Source organism: Haliotis rubra, unplaced genomic scaffold, assembly GCF_003918875.1.
Source record: "Haliotis rubra isolate DU_JTF1 unplaced genomic scaffold, ASM391887v1 Scf441, whole genome shotgun sequence".
In the NCBI taxonomy this organism is placed as follows: Eukaryota; Metazoa; Mollusca; class Gastropoda; order Lepetellida; family Haliotidae; genus Haliotis; species Haliotis rubra.
Window position 1 is genome coordinate 265,162 of NW_025767126.1, and position 27,371 is coordinate 292,532.

Consider the following 27,371-nt stretch of genomic DNA (forward strand, 5'->3'; position numbering starts at 1 on the left):
TTATCAAACAGGACAAGATCAGGTTTGTTGGCTGGAATTCTTCTGAGGCTGTATATAGGCCTATTCCACAGAAGTTTAAAAGCATCATTTTCCGCAAGCGTGACATTTCGTAAGCAAGGTCCGCATATTTGCCATGATTTTCCTGAATCTGTCAATCCCATTTGTGTCAAAGGTGACCGAAAAGTCAGTGATGTATATAATTACATTTCCTTTATCTAAAGCAACATGGTCAGGTTTGTTGGCTTGGATACGTCTGACGCTGCCTATTCCAAAAGATTTCATAGTTGTCAGTTTCCATGTCGACCTCTATATATTTTGTGTTGTACCATGGATGGACACCCGGGTCAAAACCACAAGCATGGCGAAAACGGTAATAAATCGAACGATACACGCCATCATGTCGCTGTGTTTGTGCTAGTGCTGGGCATCCACTGACAAGGTGAAGGTCAGCTTCCGTAAATTTTACATAATCTACATTTCTCGTTGTCATTTTAATGCAAAATCGCACACCGACGCAGCAGCAAAGAAAGAGAGCCTTCTGTTTCACTTTTCAGGCCAGCCCACTTCGTCCTAGCAAACTATTCAGCAGTGTTACTGTACATCTCAACCCACTGCACAAAACCTTTAAGCCTTTTCTTAAAAACCGACCTGATTCCATATAACGTCGCTAGTTTGAAATTATGCAATACACCCAGCCAGAATCTCGCGCTACAGATCAACACAAAGTATCGTTATATGAACCTGTATAGCGATAAACAATATAATGAAATGTACGAACCGGAAGTAACAGAAGTAACAGACAAAGCAGGAGTGATTATTTTTAGTTTCGTATTTTTAATACAAGACAAATCTTATGAATAACAACTTCTTGATTTATTTATCACAACGTTCCTGGACTAGTTCTTGCCCCTTCTTCATCCACCTGAAGTGAGGAGGTTAGGAGGTCCCTGGTGAAAACCTTTTCATTTGTGGCTAAGAAAAAAGCTGAACGTAAATGACTAAAAGAATTGCTCTGAAATATTCCTCTGTGTCTCGTGTTGAGATGGTAAAATATGAATGGAAATACATTCGTTACTTGTAATATCTGTACTGTGTTGGCTACGAAATTAGAAAAAAAAATTAATGTTGAGAAAGTGCAAGACAAAAAAAGGTTTATTTCATAAAGACATGGGTAAAACGGGAAGGTCAATACATTCATGTGACCTCAAAATCTATTGAGGTACAAAATCATAACCTTTCTTTAGTTTCCAACACACTGAGAGGTCAGTTAATTTTTTGCGTTTGCCTCTTCGGAAATATATGTTTTAACCAACCATTTATCCTTGAAACCCCAATATTCACACACTGAGAGGTCAGTTAATTTTTTGCGTTTACCTCTTCGGAAATATTTGTTTTAACCAACCATTTAACACACTGAGAGGTCAGTTAATTTTTGGCGTTTGCCTCTCCGGAAATATATGTTTTAACCAACCATTTATCCTTGAAACCCCAATATTCCTTTCCGGCTCTTTTTTGTTCCACGTAGATAATGCCGTTTGAGGTGCAGTGTTATGACACAAGATCTGTAAAACACCCTGTAAACATTTTGTATTGAGTATTTATACACGTAATAGGACGGAAGACTTTAGGATCTGTCAATCACCTTTCTTTGAAAGACGTATTGTTTGACCTTGGCGCAACGAAGGTGTAACATCACCTGAGTCCTAGACAGAAAAGTAAACTTAAGTAATGGTGTTTGGTCACAAGGGAACAGTTTCCAAAACCCGTTTCGAATACCATCAGGTCTGGCGCCGTATTAGATTTGGATTTTTCTTTTTAATTTCAAACTGGTCTAATAAAACCCACAAATGGCGACCAGATATATTTTTTTTGTTTACATTATCATTGTTACCCTCTACCCGTAGTTCACTGAGGTTGCAGTTGCCTGGTATAGACCATAACTGATTCCAAAATCTATCACTGGAATCCATAGTGGGTCTTTTCTCATCGACCCGTGAAGGTCCGGGTTAGAATTTTGATCTTCAGTAACCCATGCTTGTCGTAAGAGGCGACTAACGGGATCGGGTGGTCAGGCTCGCTGACTTGTTTGACACAATGTCATGTCATCGAAGTCAATTGCGCGGATCGATGTTCATGCTGTTGATCACTGGATTGTCTGGTTCAGACTCGATTATTTACAGACCGCCGCCATATAGCTGGAATATTGCTGAGTGCGGGGTAAACTAAACCCACTCACTCACTCACTTTTCTCATCAGTGCACTTTGCTTGCATTAAGTAGCCTTTAAACCCATTTTTCATCAGTTTTGAATAGTTTATTTTATTTGAAATATAAAATAGTTATTTTCTTGCCCCACTTAATTACTTTTCGTTTTTGTGTTAGTATTTAACTAGCTTCTAATTCAGAATCTGATTTCGCTATTTTTCAGTTTTGTTTTGTGTACCGAATGTAGGCAGGAAAGATAATTTGATCACGTAGGCCTGTAACGCAATGTCAGGAGATTAATCTAGCCCTCGGTGATGTATTTTTGGTTCATGTGAATAAATCATCACTGTCTAGGACCATCACGGAGAGGTGTACATCATTAGGCGGCCATATTATTATTATTATTATCATCACTGTTACTTTTTGGACAGAACTAAAAGGGTCCGTAGCTTACTTTATATTATTTTGTAATTGCTTGCAAGATACAACTGTGTATATTATTTAACAATTACACTTTCTATTTTCTATGACGAAATTATGGAGGATTCACTCTTTAATGAGGGACCAGTGTACTCTGCCTAACAGCAGGGAGACTTAGTCTGTCTCACACTCCCTGAACCACATTATTTTCCCTACTGCCAAGCCCTCTCTGCAGTGCTAAAGTGCTAAAGCCCTAAATAAAGCAAGTCTAGATTTCCTCAGGTTCTGAATCTCTGGTCTCCCTAGGGCTCCTTTTCAATATAAATGGGCTTGTTTGTTACTATCAAAATTATATATATTCAGAGACTAAGCCTTAGTCTACAGGGAGACTATATGTTGTAGATTATCCCTGCTAACAGTAACTTTGTAGAAAGTCTGGCCACTCATGCATGCATCTGTCAAATCTGTGATATCGGCGCCTTATCCCCAAGCAAAGAGCCTACGAATAAGCAATATACTTAGATGTAATGGTTACAAGTGGCCAGGCGCTGTGTTACTGCATATTTCATCAGTAGCTGGACAGTACGTATCTAAAAATAGACCTTGCACCATTCTTAATATAGCTCCAGTTTGACAGCTAAACATTGTCCAGAGACGGAACGTTGTTATCATACGGGCCCTTTTCACGCTAAGCAAAGTGTTTTCCGAACAACTGATTAACAGTATTCATCATACCAAATGATATTCTAATCAGACTTTTTCAGAAATGGGTTAAGTATTTCTTTAAATTGCTTTTCGCCTCTAGTAAATACTTATTAGTTAATAATGATCAATTTGGCTTCCACTTTGATTATTGCGTTTATGTTTTAACATGTAATAATGATAGTTGTTAGGAGAAATACGTATTTTGTGTTGGCTGATGCAAGATGGCGGAAAACGCCAACAAACAGCTGACCGCGAATTTTAGCGGTCATATTTGTATACAACAACACCAAGTACAATGATAGCAACGTTATTGAATTAGGAATATTTGTAAATGTTTGGATTTGGAAAGATGGACAACCTTGTAGATATGCTTGACCCAACAGCTGCCACGGAACTTCCTGAAAGCTTGCCACCAGAGGTGAGTACTGGGATTTAGATTAATATAATGAGCAAACCTACGTTTTGCTTATATCTGTACATACACATGATGAAAATGTTTTAATGTTCCAAATCCGTTTTGACAGTAGGTATTGATAGTTAACTGATTACCTGTCAAAGACTAAGGAAGTAAATTGATCGTCTGCTGTCAGTGTCAAAATTTTTATACAATTATCGTTTTGACAGCACCCTCTACTTTTATTGTTTATCATTTGACATGTTTGGAATCAGACTATGAAATGTTAAGCAGTGTGTAAAGGTTTACAGGAATAAGGTGTCCCAAATGAGAGTCAACTTCTATACAATCTCAACGTAAGAACTTATTATCCATGATAATACACGTTACAATCTCACCCAAACAAAGGATATTTGAACAGTTTTCAAAGACGTCCATGCTACTACGATTATTACAGACAATTGTTTTACTTTTCATGTGGCCATGTTTTAAAACTACCATGAGCCTCTTTTAGGGAACTCATAATTTATGCTAAGTCTCCATTGTAATTAATATTAACCATGTTAGATAACAATGATAAGAACAAGCTGATGTCATTAAGATAAGACACAAGATGATAATCATGTTAATATTGAGCAATTTTGCATATATTTGGTGATATTTTTTGGGTTAATTTGACAAAAACACATGGTCAATGCAAAGGTTATTTATCATTTGATGTTGTTAAGGCTTGTTAAAATACAATTTTTGTTTCTTAGTCTTATAAACATTTTGTCAGCTTTATGAAATGATTCATTTATAAGACAAAGTTTGTATTTGCATGAGATTCCAGCCTTTTTCATGGTCATTATAGATAAACATAACCATAAATCTGTTAGACATATGGGTGGTGGGGTAGCCTAGTGGTTAAAGCGTCCGCTTATCATGCCAAAGACCCGGGTTCGATTCCCAACATGGGTACAATGTGTGAAGGCCATTTCTGGTGTCCCCTCCCGTGATATTGCTGGAATATTGCTAAAAGTGGTGTTAAACTGAACACTCATTCACTGTTAGACATTATCTAGTGAAAATGAAACTGGACTGAAAAAAGCTCCCCCAAATCTAATAATAATTTACCACTGTTAAAAAATTAGACAAGTTTCAATGATCTAAGTCTTTTGGCACCTTGTCCTTGGGCCCATTTCTTCACCATGTTCACACTTCAAGTTGTACATGCTTTTTGCCCAAACAGGTCATGTTGTACATTATTCTTAAGTTTATTTTATAGAATTGTAACTACTAAAGAAATTAAAGGAACCCACCTGCTGGTTTACAGCATTTGGCACAGTTCAACTGACCATTGTTGACCACTGTCCACAACTTTTTATGATTATGATGATGTGGACTGATAACTTTGTGTCAAAACTAGAATCCTCACAGTCCATTTCCTGGTTAGGAAAATGACTAAATAATTGAAAGTTGGACATAGGGTATCTGTACCTTGATGTATTTACAATCATACCAGGAATATTTTTCCATTGCATGCTACCATGGCTATAACATGAACACCATAATTAGTTTTAATAATTCAGATGGTCATACCTTTTTGTGGTACATGGGAGTGATTGGGACTCCAATGCATGTTTATGTCCATTTTCATTGTATGTGTATATGTGTAACACAACATTTTGTCATCAAGGTAAATCATGATTTCCTCAGTGTGAACAATACTATTTTTGGAAAGTTTTGATGCAATAACCATGATAACTGATATGCAAGTTATTTATTTGCAAGTAATTGACAGAAGTAAATATGGTTGCCATGGTTAAAGTATTAAAATGTTTAAAAAATATTGTTTAATGCTAATCATCAGCTAATGTATGGATGAAAAAGATGAAAGTTAATGTTGATAATTGTGAAGTTAGGCTACCAATCTTTATTCATTTGAATATTTAAAATATATTTTATTTTCAGTAAATAATAATATACTTTTTAACATGTTAAAACTATTTTACATTGTATTGTTCTACATGCTTCTTCCCATACCAAGACTGGTCGCTAGCCTCTCTCTCTATATATATGTATACAGTGTACTCTGTCAATACCGGCATCAGTCGGGACCAAGTAAAAATGCAGGTTTTGACAGAGTGCCGGTTTAGCTAGGTTCGCTTATGACGCCTGCGCACACGGAAGTTCGCTGTCGTACTGTCACGTTAGCATTAACAAGATGTTTGAATAAGAAACAAGGCAGTGTCTGAATGCACATTCATGTTGTTTAAATCAAATAAAAATGTCTGAAATCTCTTATTAAATTTCAACTGATCATATATTATCGGCAGAATTAAAATTATAAACTATTTTTCGCGAATGTTATTGCAAACAACGATTCTTGTTTATGCTTCGGCAGCGGGTCTACAATAGCATTGTCAAAGAGCAAAGTAACGATGTTTCAAACATCGAGGAAATCATTAAATAAATTGAAATCAACAATAACATTCATAAAAGTTGTCAAACGTACATATAAAATTACTATTTCCATTCTTTGAGCGATCATGCAATGTAAGTCAAGTCACTGACAAGTTACATCTCGGCTTTCACACGATGCTTAATGTGAAAATATATGCGTGAAGCATTTTTGTCATAGGCCATAACCTAGCACGATATGTCCAATACGCTCCATGATTTCACGATAGGTAGCGATGTCTTTCTTAATATGTTCAGAATAGCATTATTTACCCAAAACTTTTGTCTTAATCTAAAACTTTTCGCTTTACAGAAGTTTCTAAATGATAATAACGCATTTCTGCCGGGACTGAAACTTTGTGCCGATGTAGACAGAGTGCCGGTGTTAAGAGAGGCCGGTATTGACAGAGTCCACTGTATATAACAAGTTAGGCTTTTATATGCGCAAGTGAACACTTTTGCATCAGGTAAAAGTTCTCCATGAAACCAAGTCCATGTCATGGTATCTATGTTCATGTTTCTTGATGCATGTATGATGACGTGTTCCTTGTGTTTCAGGAAGAAGAAGGAAATGTGGAATATAAGGTAAGTCCACTTCCTTAGTTTGACAGTGATGCATGGGGTTATCACACAGCTGGAGGCTGTGCACAATAGTGTCAGCTGCTTCATTAGAGATTTCCAGCATTATCTGCATTACTTATGTATACGTTTTGTATCATGTGTATACACAATTGGTATATGTTATGTCCAGAATGTATTATCATGATGGTGGACAATAATCAATGGTACATAGTGTGTCAGTATATCTACATGTTATATGTCAATTTGTCATAAATATGTCATCTATCATCCTGATCATGTTTATTCTTAAAAACATATTGCAGTTTGTGTCACAAATTCAGACACATTCAGTACTTGTCTATATTTGCATAGTTTGTAACATTATAGATGTCACAAAGATCAATGAATGTGAAAGTTAATATTTGCATGCCCAGAAAGCATTCGCACCATCATGAGAGTTATGATGTAATCTTTAGCCCCATAAAAGTGAGAAGGTATGTTGGGAATAACAGGTGACTTTAAGCTAAATTAAGCATGAGGTCTATATGTGTGTAACACATGTACTTACTAAAGTAAAGGATATCTCTCTTACATATGACAAACATTTCCATGAAATGGCCATGTGGATGTATTTGAGTCATAAATGTAAGCAGATCTAGGCTCACCCCAGTTAGGTTTCTCCCTTTGGTCGGTCTCCTCTCCTCCTCCTCCTTCCCCCCCCCCCCCTCTCTCTCTCTTTCTCTCTCTCCTTTCTCTCTCTCCCCCTCTGTTTCTCTCCTCTTTCCTCTCTCTTCTTTCCTCTTTCACTCTCGCCCCTTCTCTCTTTCCCCTTCTCTCTCTCCCTTTCTCTCTCTCTCCCTTTCTGTCTCTCTCCCTCTTCACACAGTATGTTCCAAATACTGGAAGTCTTATGGATATCTTTAACAGTTATTGAGGCAAACATGCTCCTGACTAGCTGTAGGTGGAGGACTTCTGCTATATTCGTCACTGACTGTTGGATCAGTTTCAAGTCACAGTTGTCCACACATGTAATGGGTTCATATATTATTCCTTGCACACACTGCACATGTTAATCAACCATTGCTATCATGGCCTGATCGTGCTTATTGCATCATCCTGTTTAATATACATGCTGTGGTAACCATGGCTCCTAAATTATTGCTTTGGGTCTCAGCAGGGAGAAATAAACTGGGGGAGTCAGAGATCTCCCCAGGGGATAATTAAACTTTGAGGTGTGCAGTCATGGCAATAGTCTCTCCCAAATTTGTAAACGTTAAAACTTGCCATGCTTACATGAATCCAGTTGGTGAACTATATGCTTTTTGTTGAAAATATATACAGTCAAATCCCGATGAGTCGAATGCCCGTGTATCGAATATTATGCATAACTCGAAGTACCTGTCGGTCCCAACCATTCCCTGTTATAGTTGTCATCATTTGAATACTGGTTACTCGAATTCGTCTCATAAATACACACGATGACTCGAGAAGGAAATTTGGTCCCATGAGATTCAAACAACAGCAATCTTGTATACATAAGCCGAAGTCAGTCAATGAGAAGGTGATTGGTGTAGCAAACTGATCCAATTAACAAACCAGCTCGGCTCACACCTTTCCGCCATTGACGGGTGAGTTCAAAAGGCAGATTAGTGATTTTATGGAAATCACTGTCTGTGCTAATCAGACTGGAACTGATAAGGTGCCCCTATTAGTGATAGGGAAATCATTAGGTAAACAAATGCTTAGGTGGAGGAATTAGGACTGGATCATCTTTTTTCTACCCTCATAGACATACCTATGTCTCGAATACATCAATAAGTCAAATTTATTAGTTGGTCCCCAGCGATTCGTCTCATCGGGATTTGACTGTATTGCTTTTTCGAAGTGTGAAATTTATTCATCCATATTTTAGAATATGGTGACCATATATTCATTTTATCTAAATGTCAAAATTACTGGACATTAAGGCTGCAACCATCCACAACAAATGGAATATATCCACTCTTACAGATTACATTTGACAGTTATGTGGTCACTGATCATTGTTGTCAAAGAATGTATTTTGTTATTGTTTAACCAAACATCATGGATAACAGATTGACTTGTTTTATTTGTGGATTTTGCATAAATTATTTTGATAAAATAACACCAAAATTCAAGTAAAACATTTCCAATATTCGATTCTGGTGATTAGGCCTAAAAAAAAGAAGCTTGTGGTTCCGATTTCCCGACCGACCCTAAATATTCCCGCCGAGCCTAACAATTTTACTCACCACATAATAAATTAAATTTATTTTCAGACACATGACTCCGATGAGTAATGTAAAAATATTTTGCAAAAAACCCCAAAAACCTACCTACCTACCCTAGTTCTGAAATGTAGGAAATCGGAACCATAACATTTATTTTTTTTGGGCCTTACAAATTCAATTCATGAAGGGATACAGTTCTGTTCGCCAAAACAGCCATGTTGGACAAGTACAACTATGTTGACTATTTATACCCAAAATTATGAGACCACAATATTTATCAGCATTGTGAAATACAAAACACATCAGTAATTGTCTATAGCACTCATTTTCTGTGTGAAATCTTAGTCCCACAGTTGTATAACATACATAATATCATTTTAGAGTTAGACATCATGAGGCAGTGGGTGACCATGGTTACATTATATGTTCCACAACAGAAGTCTGGCAAGCAGAATACACTTGACCACAACTGAATACATTGTCCTGATAATATATTGATCAAACTAATATATCAAGCCTTTTCCTCAAGCCAAATACAAAGTTTTTTTCAAATGTGGGATTATGAAAGATATTATCAAGAAAGGTAAATCCGTAATTGTATATCTGTGAAACGTCGTTTTCTCTGACTTCAGCTGAAACTGGTGAACCCATCCGACTTCCGGTTCGAGCACCTGGTAACGCAGATGAAATGGAGGCTAGAGGAGGGAGAGGGGGAGGCCATATATGAATTAGGAGTGGAAGACAATGGCATTATGGCTGGGCTGCAGGATGTGGAAATGGCGGCGTCAGTCAACACACTCAAGCGGATGGCTGTCAGGTATGACAGGAATATGTTCATTAGTGTGTAAAGCTACACAGATACATACAATTCTAATCATGCTAATAGGTGATTTAATCATGGTTGCTTATTTTGAAGGCTGAATCTGGTTACATGAGTGTAGCCCACAGAGCTAATAACATGAATAATAGTCCTCATTGCATTATGTGATAACAAGTTATATATGTTATGATAGGAAATACATAACTCTCCACACATATTTGTGGCATAAATATATGTGAAATATAAACACATCAAAAGGATAGAATACCTACCAATATGTACTCAGGTGATAGTTAGCATCGTCTACGTTTACTTTTAGTCAAACAGCATGTCCATCTTGAACAGACAGTAGTTGTAGAGCAAAAGGAGACCAATAGACATCCGTCAAAATGTCAGAACTCTTGTTTTAAGGTGCCTTTCTTGTGCAACTGTATGTGGTAGACTAATCAAAATGTGCTGATGTTAGTGTAGAAGAAAATAGACAACATAAAGCTGAACAATAAGAGATCAAGGAATAGCTTGCCCTCTGAATGAAGATCAAGGAATCCCAGATAGCTTCAGACCTTGGCTCTGAATTGAAAACCATTGAACGTTGGCAAAGTTGAAAACATCCAACGCTGCGTCTCCCTGGGATAAATAAACAATAGAGCCCAGGTCTAGCTTGGGACAATCAAGCTGGAGACGACTACTATTCATGCTCAAATAAAAACCTAACCACAACCAAACTGTTTATAAAGACAATACCGTATTTACACAAATAAATAAAATGTGAAAATATGACACTGCCACAATTGTTTGCTATATTTCAAAAGTAAATCAGTAATTACAGAGTTTCATGCCCAGTTGTTGTATTGGACACTTGAAAGATTACTCAAGAAGAATTTCAGTCATCCCTTGCAATAATGCTCTTCGCGATACCGCAGTTTCGGTTGAACTGCGGGGAAATCTGTGGCTCCCATAAAACAAGTTGCCCAGCTATCACACATCTTCACGTCATCAGAAATAGCATATCAACAAATCCGCTGTTGTGCTCATTTTAATAATGTTGTAAACTAGCGAAATTCAGTGCATATTGCAATAAACAGTGTTCATCGTACATATCCTTGTATTATGGGTTTTCAGATGCTTAAAAATATTCAGGGTTTTCTTGAATAATCACACAAACAGCGGAACATCGTAATAACTTTATCATAATGACATGCCATCAGTACTTACAATGTTTGCTGAGATGCCACATACCGCCAGTTGTCCTCTTGTCTGGATTTAACTTTAACGAAAGGTAAGGTTGACGTGTGCCATTCACGTGCACATGCCCTGTTCCACAAAGAGATTGTAGCACTACAACTGTTGTAAGCCCATGCATAAGTATAGGAGTTCTGATCACTGCAGCACTGTGATCGCTTTGTGGAATGGCGCAATAGTTGACATACATGTATCTTAATGTGAAGGCATATGTTTCATGTGAGGTAATTGCTCTGTTTTTGTAGACTTGGTGCATCGCTAACTGTGCTACGTGAGCGCACTGTAGAGGAGGATGGTGAGAACTGTATACGACGGAGGGCATTAGAGATACTTGTGAGGAAAGTTCCAGATGACCAAGAGGTCAGTTTCTAAGTCAAGTAGCTCATTTATATCTTTGATACAGTGAATATTAGTGTTTGTATTGGAATTTCATTGCTTGATGAAAATTGGAATTTTGATGGATGTCAAACTTTTTTAGGTGTAACAGATTTTTAGTGAGGGAAAGGGCTGAAGAGAGTATGATTGTATACTGTGTGCAAGTATGATAAATCTAAGCCCAAACCATGGTCACTAGTCTGTCTCATAGTCCCTGAACCACATTATTTTCCCTACTGCCTTGCCCTCTCTGCAGTGCTAAAGCCCTAATTTAAGCAAGTCTAGATTTCCTCAGGTTCTGAATCTCTGGTCTCCCTGGGGCTCCTTTTCAATTTAAATGGGCTTGTTTGTTACTATCAAACTTATATATATTCAGAGACTAAGCATTAGTCTACATGGTCATGAACATGATAAAGAAATCACATTCTATCCAAGACCAAGGCCTTGGGTAAAACTAAAAGGGCCTGTCTATCTTGGAAAGCCTTAAATGTCGCCAGAAGAGCTTTGAATTTGTATCTAATGACACTCAAGTGTATAAGAACAAACAATTTTTTCTGTTATTTCTTATTGTTGAAATGTCAAAAATACTCCTCACTTGATCATTGACAGGAGTTATGTTATTAGAGTTGTTCCCTTCAAGCAGAACAGAGTAGATCTCAGCCATTAATGCAAATGGTGGTGCTGTATGACTTCTGCCACACTTATAAGCTATATTTAAGATATTACTCGTTTATTGAGGCTATTATCTTTGCCATAAAAGGCCTTGAAATGTTGTTTAATGTGAAAAGCTGTGAAATATCATATGTTAATAGCTGTTGAAATTATCTTTTCTGTATGACTCCAGTTTGGTATCAAGGTTCATCAAACCTGTAAACAATTATTCGAGCCATTCATTGTAAACATGTGTAGCAACTGTCACAACTTTCTTTTGCTGCCACAGTTCCTGGACATGCGTCTTGCTGTGCTGGGAAACGTTGATGTAGGGAAGAGTACTCTGCTGGGGGTCCTGACTCAGGGACAGCTGGACAACGGAAGGGGACGGGCACGCCTCAACCTGTTCCGACATCTGCATGAAATACAATCAGGGAGAACATCAAGCATCAGTCATGAGATTATTGGCTTTGACAGCTCAGGGGAGGTAACTGAGTTCGGTTTTCATTGGGTGAAAAAGTTAGGCAATGATATGTGGAATAGCTATTTGTATTGAGGTAAAGGAATAAAAAGTATGGGGGGCTTAAGAAGGGCTTGTATCATGAAGATGACACATCACAACATTTTGTTGTTATTTTCGGGATGTAATAATGGAAATTTTGTTTTGTTAATTTTGCTGAAATAAAAAGTATAAATTGTACATATCAAGACCATTTTTTTTATCAGTTTATCTTCTTAAGATCCTAGGTTGAACATGTTAAATATTCCACATACTGAAGAAATACTAGAAATGCAAACTAGTATTGCAAGAAGATAATTCAGTGTTTTACTTTCAATAGTTGACTGATAACTTGGCATTGTCATGCTGCTATGGTTGTCAGTATTGCATGTGTATGACTTCAGATGGTCAACTATAGTGGGTCCCGGTCTGTAGAAGAAATCTGTGACAAGTCAACTAAGTTGATTACTCTCATTGATCTTGCTGGACACCACAAGTACCTCAAGACCACCATATTTGGGCTGACAGGGAACTCCCCAGACTTTGCCATGTTAATCGTCAACGCCACAACAGGAATCAGTGAGTTAATGTTTTGGCATCGTCATGGTTACGTTTTTCATAGTGCTAAGATTGATTTGTGCAAGTGGGCCCTTGACTAACCATGTTTATTGTTTTTGCAAGTGACTAAATAACACTAATAACATTGGAAACATCAATGTCTCCTCCATCTCTAGTCCAAGAACGTATCACCCAAATAACCTACAGTATGATGACTTAACTATGTTCTTATTTAATTATTATATAGCATTTTGAATTTACAGACCCTTCTCATTTCCTTAATGTTAGGGGCTAGAAGTCCCCATCCCCCAGATAAGAAACTGCTGGAGCAAACATTCAGTACTCTGACATGTCTTATCAGGCTCTAACTATTCCTTGTAATCCTGAAAGCTAAAATGTTCCCATTTTTATCAGCTGGGACTACAAAGGAACATCTAGGGTTTGCCCTTGCGCTGGGAGTGCCAGTGTTTGTGGTTGTCAGCAAGGTGGACCAGTGTCGTCACATCCTTATAGAGCGCACTGTCAAACAGCTGGAGAAGATTCTCAAGTCTCCTGGTTGTAAGAAAATACCTGTCCGGATCCTGAATGACGACGATGCCATCACATGTGCATCAAACTTTGACACTGAAAAGTGAGTAAGAAATCTGGGCCTAGATTTTCGAAGCTCTCTTAGCGCTAAGATAGTCAGTCGTAAGTGCCATTCATTAACATTAACTTGGCGCAGCATAATTAGAAATCAGTATGATGGCCTGTCACCACTGTTCAGTACTGTTCAGTGTACATAGCGTAAACAATGGTTTATGCATTACTTTCGAATTAGGCTATAGATTTTCATAGTACAAGTAAATTCTGAAAACAGCTGAATCATTTCAGTGTAATAATCTCTATCTTAGTGCATGGTCTAATGGATCGTAGTCATGTTAATGTTCCAGAAGAAATTTTACATAATCACAGATCAAAAGAAAACAGTTTTTACTCAGAACTGGAATATGGGCAAATTGATATTGTTTGGAACTTAGTGTATTAATCATCAAATGAAATGCCACCTTTGACTCCTACCTGATATTGGCTGTGAGTGTATAGTATGGCTGGAACAAATTAAAGTATCTGCTATATCAAAGTAAATTCTATCTGACAATATTGTGACAGCACCTGTTATAATACAGACAGAATGGCATGATCTGATCCTTGTACACCAGTGTATCATCTCACTGGGATTGTGTTTGTTAACTGCATTGGTGCGGAATGATGCTTGAAATAATGATCATAATCATTAACCGCATATTTTACAGCACTATTTATTCTGACATTGATCTTTGGCAGAAAATAACAACCTTATGTTTGTGCACAGGATCACGCCTATCTTTACCATCTCAAGCGTGACAGGGAAGAATCTGGATCTGCTGAAGATCTTCCTCAATGTGTTGCCTCCACTCAAGAGCCGCAAAGATCGAGAAAAGCTGGCCCAGGACAACACAGAATTCCAGGTGAGTTGTGTCTTCAATCTTAGCTTCATCGCTGTTACATTTACATCTATTTTGATGAGGGGAACCTTGTTCTCGGGCAGTGTTATTGGGGCGAAATGCAGTAACAAATGTTTCTCATAAGAGCAGACTAATATTTTGATGTTGGGGTAACAATGTTTGTCCCGGTCGTTGTATCCTGATGGCTTGGATAGTTTGAGGATTTCGTGCCATGCGATCTAACACTGGTTTGCCTGGACATATCTTAATTATCTTACCTACATGTAAAATGCTTTAATTTCATTGGTCAATGATGCTTTAACGAGTTTCCGTGTCACCCCTCCCAGGAGTGTGACAACTGGTAAAAATATTACCTGCTGCCACGGTAACCGCCAAACTCTCCGCCGAGAAGTATGACGTCATAATATGATGGATGCAGTGCACGGAATTCGAACTCAAACATAATTGACCATTTTTATAGCAGTTTTAAGCTTGTCAGAATATGTTTCACTGATTTTTAAAGTCCAGTCGAGTGGCAGACGCCATTTTGTTCAAATGTCAAATAGTCGGTAGCGATCTTCAAAATAAAATATATTGATATTTTGTACAATTAACATGGCGGTAAGATAAATATGAGCCTATCAGCTCGGGTGACACTGCTACAAAGGGGTGTACATTAGCCCGTATTACCCTCGAGAGAAGTATACAGGCTGCTGTCATGTGACGTCAGTATTTATGACTGCCATATAAAACTACTCTCACTGATAAGAAGATAACTCCCTAATTAATGAAACTCCTGTTTCTTAAGACTTTTTGTCAGAGATTATTTTCCAAAGCATGCTAAACAAACTGCAGTATATTCAGTGAGTTTTGATGTGTGTTTGTAACCTGTTTTGTCCTAGATTGATGACCGTTTCTCTGTGCCTGGTGTTGGAGGTGTTGTAGGCGGAACTATATTGAGGTGGGTCAAGGTGTTGTCTTACAACACATATACATCTGGGTTAGAATTGGTCTTTAGCAACCCATGCTAGTCATAAGAGGCGAGTGGTCAGGCGTATTGATTTGGTTGATGCATGTCATTATGTCCCAGTTGCATAGATCGAGACTCATGTGGGCGGTGGGGTGGCCTAGTGGTTAAAGCGTTCGCTCGTCATGCCAAAGGACCGGATATGATTCCCTTTATGGGTACTATGTGTGAAGCCCATTTCTGGTATCCCACGCCATGATACTGCTGGGATACTGCTAAAACAGCGTACCATTGTCAGTCAGTCAGTCAGTCAAGACTCATGATGTCAATCACTAGATTGTCTGGTCCAGACTTGATTATTTACAGACCCATCATGTGGCTGGAGTATCAGGTCCAGCATTTTACATTGAACAAACATTGTCTCACATGCATTCTTGCTACTTGTTATTGTTAATATGTGTATTCAGTTTAGATAAGTTATGATTAACATTTGAAATGCTTTAGTGGAAGAAGTATTAGTTTCCACAATGTGCATCTTGCGGCCATCATGAGCCTGATTGATTTTTCTGTATGGTAACTGGTAATCTTCTGTTTCATAGAGGATCTATACGAGAAGGGGACATGGTTTTGTTAGGACCATCTGAAAATGGAGAATTCCGTGAGGTCAAAGTTAGAACTGTTCACCGAAACCGGTTGCCATGCAGACTTATCCAAGCAGGACAGACAGCAACAGTTGCACTTCAAGATGTTGAGAAGGAGCAGCTAAGAAAAGTGAGTCCATATTGTTACTGTTCTTTAGGCCAATTGGTATTTACAATCTACCTTCAGCATGGTTCAGACCAAATGTTATTGGCAAGATATCTGAAAAAACATTTATCAGTGGCAGTCTGTACATGGACCGGTTGTTGTTGAAAGTTTGGTATTGAAAATCTCCCTACAGACTAATTGGTATTGACAATAGTCTTGGTGGTATTGATAGTAATCTTGTTGGTATTGACAATAGTCTTGGTGGTATTGATAGTAATCTTGTTGGTATTGACAATAGTCTTGGTGGTATTGATAGTAATCTTGTTGGTGTTGACAATAGTCTTGGTGGTATTGATAGTAATCTTGTTGGTATTGACAATAGTCTTGGTGGTATTGATAGTAATCTTGTTGGTATTGACAATAGTCTTGGTGGTATTGATAGTAATCTTGTTGGTATTGACAATAGTCTTGGTGGTATTGATAGTAATCTTGTTGGTGTTGACAATAGTCTTGTTGGTATTGACAATAGTCTTGGTGGTATTGACAATCACCCTGCAGATTGGTAGGTGTTGACAATAGTCTTGTTGGTGTTGACAATAGTCTTGTTGGTATTGACAATGGACAATCACCCTGCAGATTGGTTGGTGTTGACAATAGTCTTGTTGGTGTTGACAATAGTCTTGTTGGTATTGACAATCACCCTGCAGATTGGTTGGTATTGACAATAGTCTTGTTGGTATTGACAATAGTCTTGTTGGTATTGACAATCACCCTGCAGATTGGTTGGTATTGACAATAGTCTTGTTGGTATTGACAATAGTCTTGTTGGTATTGTCTTGTTGGTATTGACACATAGTCTTGTTGGTTGATAATCACCCTGCAGATTGATTGTTTAGTCTTGCGTGAGTATGGTATTGACAATAGTCTTGGTGGTATTGACAATCACCCTGCAGAGTAGTTGGTGTTGACAATAGTCTTGGTGGTTTTGACAATAGTCTTGTTGGTATTGACAATCACCTTGCAGATTGGTTGGTATTGACAATAGTCTTGTTGGTATTGACAATCACCTTGCAGATTGGTTGGTATTGACAGTAGTCTTGTTGGTATTGACAATCACCTTGCAGATTGGTTGGTATTGACAATAGTCTTGGTGATATTGACAATCACCCTGCAGAGTAGTTGGTGTTGACAATAGTCTTGGTGGTATTGACAATCACCCTGCAGAGTAGTTGGTGTTGACAATAGTCTCTGTGGTGGTATTGACAATTACCCTGCAGAGTAGTTGGTGTTGACAATAGTCTTGGTGGTATTGACAATCACCTTGCAGAGTAGTTGGTGTTGACAATAGTCTTGGTGGTGTTGACAATAGTCTTGTTGGTATGTGATTGTCAATACCAAAAGGACTATTGTCAATACCAACTAGTCTCCAGGATGATTGTCAATACCAACAGGACTATTGTCCATACCAACAAGACTATTGTCAATACCAACAGGACTATTGTCAATACCAACTAGTCTGCAGGGTGATTGTCAATACCAACAAGACTATTGTCAATACCAACAGGACTATTGTCAATACCAACCAAGCTGATTGTCAATACCAACAGGACTATTGTCAATACCAACCAATCTGCAGGGTGATTGTCAATACCAACAAGACTATTGTCAACACCATCAAGACTGTTGTCAACACCAGCCAATCTGCAGGATGATTGTCAACACCAACAAGATTATTGTCAATACCAACAAGACTATTGTTAACACCAACTAATCTGCAGGGTGATTGTCAATACCAACAGGACTATTGTCAATACCAACAAGACTATTGTCCATACCAACAAGACTATTGTCAATACCAACAGGACTATTGTCAACAGCAACTAGTCTCCAGGGTGATTGTCAATACCAACAAGATTATTGTCAATACCAACAGGACTATTGTCAACACCAACTAGTCTCCAGGGTGATTGTCAATACCAACAGGACTATTGTCAATACCAACAAGACTATTGTCAATACCAACAAGACTATTGTCAATACCAACAGGACTATTGTCAACACCAACTAGTCTCCAAGGCGATTGTCAATGCCAACAAGATAATTGTCAATACCAACAAGACTATTGTCAACACCAACAAGGCTGTTGTCAACACCAGCCAATCTGCAAGGTGATTGTCAACACCAACAAGATTATTGTCAATACCAACAGGACTATTGTCAATACCAACAAGACTATTATCAATACCAACCAACAGGACTATTGTCAACACCAACTAGTCTCCAGGGTGATTGTCAATACCAACAAGATTATTGTCAATACCAACAGGACTATTGTCAACACCAACTAGTCTCCAGGGTGATTGTCAATACCAACAAGATTATTGTCAATACCAACAGGACTATTGTCAACACCAACTAGTCTCCAGGGTGATTGTCAATACCAACAGGACTATTGTCAATGCTAGTGCCCAGTCTGTGTTGTGTTTCATGTAACCAATGCCTTTGCTAGATGAAATGAGCAAGTCTACATTGAACAGTGTTGATAAGAATCAATCTGATGTGTTTCTTGCAGGGGATGGTGCTATTGAGTCCTGATTCTGAGCAGTACGCCTGTCGAGAGTTCGAGGCTGACATTTATGTGCTGTTCCACTCTAGTCGTATCTCAGTGGGGTTCCAGACAACCATCCATATAGGAACCGTGTGCCAGACTGCCGTCATAGTCAAAATGGACAGGGTGAGTGTAACTTCGTTGAGAGGCATTCTAGAAGTTGTAAATGCTTGTTGTGATGCTTGATGACGGTGTTAGTACCTACACCAAAATGTCACACTCATTGCAACAAAGAAGTTGACTATCCATAGAACTTGGTTTTCCTTCAGGATGAGTGTAGTTCATTAACTATCAACTCCATAACACTTAATTGGGCTCAAACTTTTGTGGAAAAGTGAAAGAGAATTGATTTTTTCACGCGATGCCTGACTTCATCTCAAAGAAATGTACAAATGAAACTTTTTTAACCATCTGCTGAGAGGCAGAACATAATTAGGTACGCTGGAAAATGCATATTTTTCCTTATCCTGACTCATGCTCTTTTGCTTGTCCCCTTCCTCTTGCGAACATAGTGGAACACTTGTATCTCCTTAATTGAAGCTCCCTTCAATGTAAAATCACTAATTGGTACTCACCCAAGAGTTGCCTCCCCTGCCGCAAGCGCGGGAACAGGTGTCGCCACCCTCTGGCCTCATGCTTCACTCTCTCCTTCTTCGCCCAGTGAGCAGGATGTGAGAGCGCCTGTGTCTCCTTACACACTATATCCTTTGGTTTTCTTAGTTAGTTACCTCTTATAGTTTACTATAAAGGTATAGCTAGTATCCTTCATTAATTTGCATTGATAATTAATCGTATTTCTACTGTTTATTCACGGAGTTCGTAATTGTTCAGCTAGTATTACGCTGATGAAAAACTGTACTATTTGTAGATTACGCTTTTCCGCTGCAGATCCGCATGTAGTATGCCCTAGTTGTACTACGCCTTGTGCGTTGATTCACGCTGCAGTTACTGCATTAATTTAACCAATTCTGCCTTTAATAAATACCATCTTTGCGCTCTTGAGACGTGTTGCAGATAGGTCACGCAAACTAGGTGTAGACATGGCCGATACATCGGATTTCCCATCCAGTCAGCTGCTGTCGAGCGATCCCCTCCCGTCTGGTGTTCTGCTTGAGACCCCATCGGAAGGGGGACGTGGGATGCAGTCCGTCACCTCTAAGAAGCGACCGGCCTCCCCAGACATCCCGTCATCGCAGATAAAGTCCAAGAGGGCCTCAACGTCTTCTCAACGCAGACTTCGTACCCCCAGGGCAGCGTCATCCTCCAAAGGGAAATCTACGAAGTCATCGAGAACTTTCTCAGCAGAGATCGTTCCAGCAGCAGAATTGGGCCTCTACGATGATCAACCAATCTACTACGCCGCAGATCATCCCAGACGATCTAATGAAGCAGATCATGATCATGATGGAAGGCCACTACAGACTGGAGAAGCAGCCATCCCAGGGTCCGAGCCTTCGCGAAGGCTCCAACGTAGACAGCACCCCAGAGGCACCCCCAGTCAACGTAGCAGCCACGACGATGCCGCCTTCACGAAGGAAGTCACAGACCACCTCCACGAAGGACCCAGATGTACAGCCTTCGCGAAGGCGGGAAAGATCATCACCCTCTTCGGCGTCATACTCAGATACGGAATCTGATCATCAGACCTCACGGAAGCCTTCGCGAAGGTCATATCACCGTTCCCCAGGACCGGACGCAGAGGAAGCTTCGCGAAGGACACCTGAACCCAGATCGTCATCATCATCTAAAAGGACATCGAGGGACTACACAAGAGCTTCGCGGAGCTACCAACGGTCCCCTCATAGGTCGCCAAGAAGATCAACCTATCGATGTAGATCACCAAGACGATCGCCTGCGCCGACCACGCCGATCTCCACGCGATATCACCACGTCGATCACCTCACAGGTCTGCACATAAGCCTACAACTAGATCTCCACAAGCGTCAAACGATATAGAGATAGAGCCACACAGTCCTACATCAGAAGAGCAACAACCTCTCATTTATGATGACGGAATGGAAGATGATGGAGGAATTATTTTCTCAGATGCAGAGATAAGATATTGGATGGTCAATAATCTAGATCTCTCATCACCTTCCAAGAGTGGCAATTCGGCGCAGACTTATCTGATGAAAGAAGACGATGCAGATGCTATTACACTACCCCCAATCGACCCGATTGCGGCGGTACCACAGAACCTAGATACAGCATTCAACAAAGCCACGAAGGTTCAAACACCACATCTGCCAAACTTTCACGCCAAGAAGTTCTCCACGCATAATATGGACCCCTTCTTCAAGGCTCAAGACATCGATGAGAACTACAAGCTGATCTCCGATGCCAAGAACAAGTACTACAAGATTGATGATCGAAAATTGGTTCAGATAGAAACCATGACGAGGCGTATGTTCTTTGGTCTAAATAGATCTAGAACAATAAATGAGACACTTATCACCAGATTTCGTGAACCTACCTCTGAAGATGATAGAATGATTTACTTCGCCCTACTGATGCAAAAGAAGGACCAGCAGTTCTTAACAGATCATCTCACGCCTGTCTCAGCAGCATTGACCTTAGCTCGTCGCCAAGGCCTCCTCGCTTCCTGCAACTGGGGTGAGAACTTTACAGCTCCACTATATACAGCCCGTGGTCTTCCCCATCCATCTTTGACGGAGGAATAGACAAAGTCTCCAAGGAAGTCACCAAGGATTCCAGAGAAGTCCTGATGATTAAATCGATGGACACGCTAGCCAGTCATTCGACAGACTTCACAAAGATACTCAGGAGATCTAAATTCACGGGCCTACAAAGAGCAAGAGACAGGAAGATAGCCAGTTCCAGGGGAAGAGATTCTTTTCACGCCCATATGGCAACTATAGAGGAGGGTCAGGAAGAGGCAGGACACCCAGAGGTTCCCGCGAACTATAAACGCTGAAAGACAGGTTCGAACGACTGGAGTCTTCCACCCCAGCCGCTCCAGTACAACCGCCACAAGTGGGTGGACGCCTCCAACTACACTGAGAAAACTGGGGAATACTTCAAGACACCTATGTCTCCAACATTCTTCAACGCTGGATTTTCAGATCCCACTACAGGCCAAGCCTCCGCTAACAGTCAACCCTCCCAAGTTCGAGGTACAGGCACAGCAACTACTAAAGTTAAGAGAGGCTGTTACATTACTCCTAACCAAGCAGGCCATAGAAGTAATAGATCAAGGAAACGCCGAACCAGGTTTCTACTCCCCAGTTTTCCTAGTACCCAAGAAAAACTCCAAGGAGAAATACAGACTCATTTACAACATGAGCTTCTTCAACAAGACTTATCTACGCAGACCACCGGTTCCACATGATACATCTACCGAAAGTTACGCACATGATTCGTCCCATGGACTACATGGGCAGTATAGATCTACAAGATGCCTATCTGCACATCCCTATACATCCCGAATCCAGGAAATACCCACGGTTTACTCTAGACGGGTTACATTACCAGTGGAAAGTACCCCCATTCGAATAACATCAGCCCCATGGTTATTCACGAGGATAACGAAACCGATTGTCACTTCTATCTACATCGCCAAGGGCTACGCAGCGCTCTTCCTCGACGACGGGGATACAAGTAGATCAAGATCCACAGCATCTCAAACTACAGTTAAACTACATCATAAAGCTACTAACACAGCTGGGATGGTTAGTAAATCTTACACAAGTCGGACCTAGTACCATCGCAAGATCTGCAATTCCTAGGCATTCGATTTATCACCAATCTCAACCGTGATAGTCGTAGACCAGAAGACCGCTGGCTCAAGATCCAACAGATCATTCCTCCAGCCCTACTCTCTCCCGCTACCACTTCGACAATGGCAGAGTTTACTAGGTCTTCTAACATCAGCCCAAGACTTGACAGTCATAGGCAGATTACAGTTACGCCCCTTACAGATCTTCATCAACACACATCTCAACGACCTACAACCATTCAGTCTACCGAACATCTCAGACCTCATCTACTATGGTGGACCAAGAAATCGAATGTTCGCGAAGGGATCTGTTTAGCAGAGCAGGAATTCAAAACCCATCTATATGTAGACGCCGCTGCTCCAAGGTTGGGGAGCTCATCTCACCAACCAGACGGCATCAGGGTTATGGAATCAGCTAGAAAGCAAGCTCCACATAAAACTCATTAGAGATGAAAGCTGTAATCAACGCCATAAGACATTGGAGCAACATTCTACAGAATGCGCACCTGATGATACATACCCCGACAACTCGACAGTGGCGTTCTATGTGAACAGGCAAGGCTCAACGAGATCACGAACCTTTTGACTTTAACCTTTCAACTGTTCAATTAATCCAAGATCTAAATCTACATGTCAAAGCATGCCACATTCCCGAGCCAGGAATATACTAGCAAACGACTCTCTCGGCCACATCTACCGTCACGACAGAATGGATGCTCAATACAGAGATATTTGCACAGATAATCAAGCAAATAGGAGCCGCCTAGTAGATCTATTCGCCACAAGATTCAACAATCAACTACCGACATTCGTGTCACCAGTTCCAGACCCACAAGCATGGGCAACGGATTTAAGCATATCATGGAAGGCTCAATGCGTGCATCGCTTCCCCTTCAGCAATAATACCTCAAGTAATACAGAAAATCAGCCAAACACAGAGCCTACAACTCATTTTGGTCGCTACCTACTGGCCAGCCAGAACGTGGTTTCCCAGCTCTAATACAAGAAATCGGGTCAACCGGCACTAGAGCTACCCAAGCGCCCAAAGCTGTTAATACATCCACACACCAAACAGGTGCACAGAAACCCAGAAGTATTCAAACTTCACGCATGGACTGTATTAAAATGTGTTTTAAACAAGAGAGGATATTCTACCAGGCGCAAAAGCGGTCACGCTTTGCCTTCTACGATACTCAGCGAAAAACTTGTACGACGACAAGTGGCACAGTTTCAAAAATTATGCAGCAAACAAGGGTTTTACAGCAAGAGATGCCACGCATCCTCAAGTGGCAGACTATTTGTGTTACTTCTACGGCAAAACAAACATTTAAAAGGCTCGACATTGTCAACATATCTTGCCGCGCTTTAGTTCTGTGATTTCTATGAGAACGGGTGTTAAATTAACAAAAACACCAGAGTTACTGGCCTTACTACGTGCTTTCGATTGGAGGACCAAAAGCGGAAGTTCCACCCAGCTTGGGATCTGAATGTAGTGCTACAACACCTCACAAGTGAGGATTATGAACCATTGGAATCGACAACCTTTGAATTTCTATCACAGAAAACAATTTTCCTGTTATCGCTAGCCACGGCAGCCCTAATATCTGAAATTCACGCCTAGATTATGAGAGGATACAGTTTGATGACAATCAAAACACAGCACCTGGGATTAAGATGGGATTTCATCGCCAAAAATCAACTACCAGGACAACCAGACAGGTTATTTCATCGCCCCTGCGCTATCCTCGATTCTCGATCTCAAGATACATTGGACTTATCTCTATGCCCAGTACGAGCTCTCAAAATCTATTTACGATGCCGCTCCAAAACAAGGCTTAAGATCGCTCAGAAGATTGTTCTCCCGTTATCGCCTACTAATCAGACAGAAGTCTCTCGTACCACCATATCTATATGGATAAGAACTGTCATTCTACGCGCCTACAAGGCAGCAGGACTGGACCCTCCAACAGCATCAAATCCACATGAAATCAGGGCATTGGCCTCCACCCTCGCCCTTCACGGTAACTGTTCATTGAATACAATTATGGAAGGATGCTTCTGGAAATCTAACATGGTGTTTGCTAATCACTATCCTTTGGTCCTCGCTCAGCAACTGACAGTCCCTCGTAGGCGTTAATATTCACCCCCACGAGATTATTATGTATATTATACATACATTATTTAGCTTATAACTCCATAGAGTTCTAGGGCTATGTATATAATTAGCTTAGGTTATTCAACTTAAGCTCATACTGAGTTTTATGTTCAGTTGTACAGCTTCTCTATCAGAGTAGCTTGTTATATCTATAAATTGGTATATCAGTCTATTAGTAATGTAATTCCCCAGTTATGGTATATATAACCTATGGCTTATTATAAAGGAAATATCCTAAGTCAATGCCTTTATGAAGTTCCCGCAGGGGTTATTACAGTATAAGTTATTTAAATCTCTAATTATTAATCCAAAGTATTCTGTATGTAATTTTTTGAGTAAAATTGATATTTTATACTTATCCTGACTCATGAGGTTAGCCCTCCCATCCTCCCCACATAACACTTTGGATTTCCCTGTAAATTCAAGTGTTGGGCTCGCAAAATCAGGAGAGAGTGAAGCATGAGGCCAGAGGGTGGCGACACCTGTTCCCGCGCTTGCGGCAGGGGAGGCAACTCTTGGGTGAGTACCAATTAGTGATTTTACATTGAAGGGAGCTTCAATTAAGGAGATACAAGTGTTCCACTATGTTCGCAAGAGGAAGGGGACAAGCAAAAGAGCATGAGTCAGGATAAGTATAAAATATCAATTTTACTCAAAAAATTACATATCTCTTCTATAATCGAGGAAACACAGTATATGGGTATGTATATAATGAGAGTGAATCTGTGACATTTGAATGTTTCTCCAAGGAATTTATTTTGCCCAGTGTTGATATACCTAATATCAAAGAGAATCTGTTTATTACCCAACATTTTCAGTTAGTGAACAATAATAACCAGTGCCTTGAGAGTGAGTGAGTGAGTGTGTTTAGTTTTATGCCGCACTCAGCAATATTCCAGCTATATGGCAGCAGTCTGAAAATAATCGAGTCTGGACCAGACAATCCAGTGATCAACAGCATGAGCATCGATCTACGCAATTGGGAACCAGTGACATATATGTCAACCAAGTCAGCGAGCCTGACCACCCAATCCCGTTAGTCTGCCTTTTACGACAAGCATGGGTTACTGAAGATCAGTTGTAACCTAGATCATCACCCAGATCAACAGCCTTGAGAGTGAAAAGTAGTACAGCATATCATCATCAGTAGCAGGGATATTTGAGATTTCATTTGATTGGGAAGTCATGGAAGCAGGTGATGTCACAATGGTCAGCAAAACATCATGATGCAGTTCATTTCAGCAATGTCACTCAAGCAAGATCTATTTAGGAAACCATTTTGGGATGATCTGGTTAACTGTCATAACTAATTTTGTCCACTTTGTTCAAAATTTATTACTATTTTGCTATCCTGATGGTTTAACCATTTTCTGCAGTATTTGACATTGTTACTCTTTGTTCACAGCAAAACATACGTACTAATGAAAAAGCCCGAGTGATATTCCGTCTCTTCAAACACGTGGAGTACATTCGACCTGGGTCCAGGCTGCTGTTCCGAGATGGCAAGTCTAAAGGAATGGGAGAAGTGATCAAACCGCTTCCCCTTGAGCCTATAGAAAGATGAATCTTCCAAGCAAGATGCAGTAAAAACACTAAATGCTGACTAGGTCTAGTACAGGCCCGGATAGCCCAGATCACGATGTTCTACGATGTGCTTCGATCCAGCTAATGAGTGAACTTTTTCACCTTTTATTTACCACCTGTTGTCATGTTATCAGGAGAAAAGTTTTATTATAACTATTTGTTGACATTGTTATTGTCTCAACTATATATGTTGGTTTGACCGTGTGAGTTTTGTGTTTATATTTTTAGATCTTATTTAAACACTTTTTAACACTTTTTAATACCATTCATCACCTGTTCATGACTTATCACTCAATGAAGACTCATGAAATCTTACATCATGCCATCGTAGACTTGTGAGAGAAAAAAGCGATATCACTTGCGCACAAATTTACTAAATCATGCAGGTTTTCTGGAAGTCTTGCATCTAAGTAACAACACATGTTTTGTCATTTTACACTACGGTCAATAATCTAACTTTTCTGAGAGGCATTTAGAAGTTGGATCAAAAAGGAAAGATGACAATATATGGATGAACAATTTCTTTATGATAGTGAGAGCGACGTTTCAGTGAAGGTTCTAAAGAACTTGTTCATCCATACATTGTCAACTTTCCTTGTCAATAATCTAGTCTTTGATTGTTTGAACTATAATGATTCATTTCCATATGCTTTTATTTAATGTGTTGCAGTTGTAACCACCTTGACTTAGAAACATATTCTTGGTTATTTAGTATGTTTGTCAAGATCAACTATACAGTGAGACCCCAGATACCCAGACACATTCATTTTTGCTGAATAACTGAACATCCTGATACTAGTATCTGGATTTCTACCATCCAGGCTGTGGTGTTAAAACGGTAGTGACAATACACTTCTGGGTTGAAATCACTTCCAAACCAGCATGGTCATTTTGATTTGCCAATAACAGTTCACTCAGTGTCAGGCCTACCAATCACCACCAATACCCTGCTGACCGGTCATTAATCCGGATTAGCAGACCTTGTTTC

The 27,371-nt window shown here is 39.8% G+C and overlaps 1 protein-coding gene across 1 annotated transcript; it reads left to right on the plus strand.

The window, feature by feature from the left end:
- Positions 1-3,541: 3,541 nt before the first annotated feature.
- Positions 3,542-27,371, plus strand: LOC124289430 (GTP-binding protein 2-like). The gene is made up of 12 exons (XM_046726048.1): positions 3,542-3,747; positions 6,724-6,750; positions 9,611-9,795; positions 11,286-11,400; positions 12,356-12,553; positions 12,970-13,144; positions 13,538-13,754; positions 14,475-14,610; positions 15,489-15,547; positions 16,153-16,324; positions 18,873-19,034; positions 26,205-27,371. The coding sequence occupies exons 1-12, from the start codon at positions 3,661-3,663 to the stop codon at positions 26,361-26,363; spliced, it is 1,692 nt and encodes a 563-aa protein (XP_046582004.1). The 5' UTR covers positions 3,542-3,660; the 3' UTR covers positions 26,364-27,371.

What these genes read in the sequence shown, in the direction of transcription:
- LOC124289430 (XM_046726048.1), top strand. Translation starts at nt 3,661, where the DNA reads ATGTTTGGATTTGGAAAGATGGACAACCTTGTAGATATGCTTGACCCA. An exon ending in TCAAACTTTGACACTGAAAA is followed by an intron (nt 13,755 to 14,474) that starts GTGAGTAAGAAA and finishes GTTTGTGCACAG; the next exon opens with GATCACGCCTATCTTTACCA. An exon ending in AGGACAACACAGAATTCCAG is followed by an intron (nt 14,611 to 15,488) that starts GTGAGTTGTGTC and finishes GTTTTGTCCTAG; the next exon opens with ATTGATGACCGTTTCTCTGT.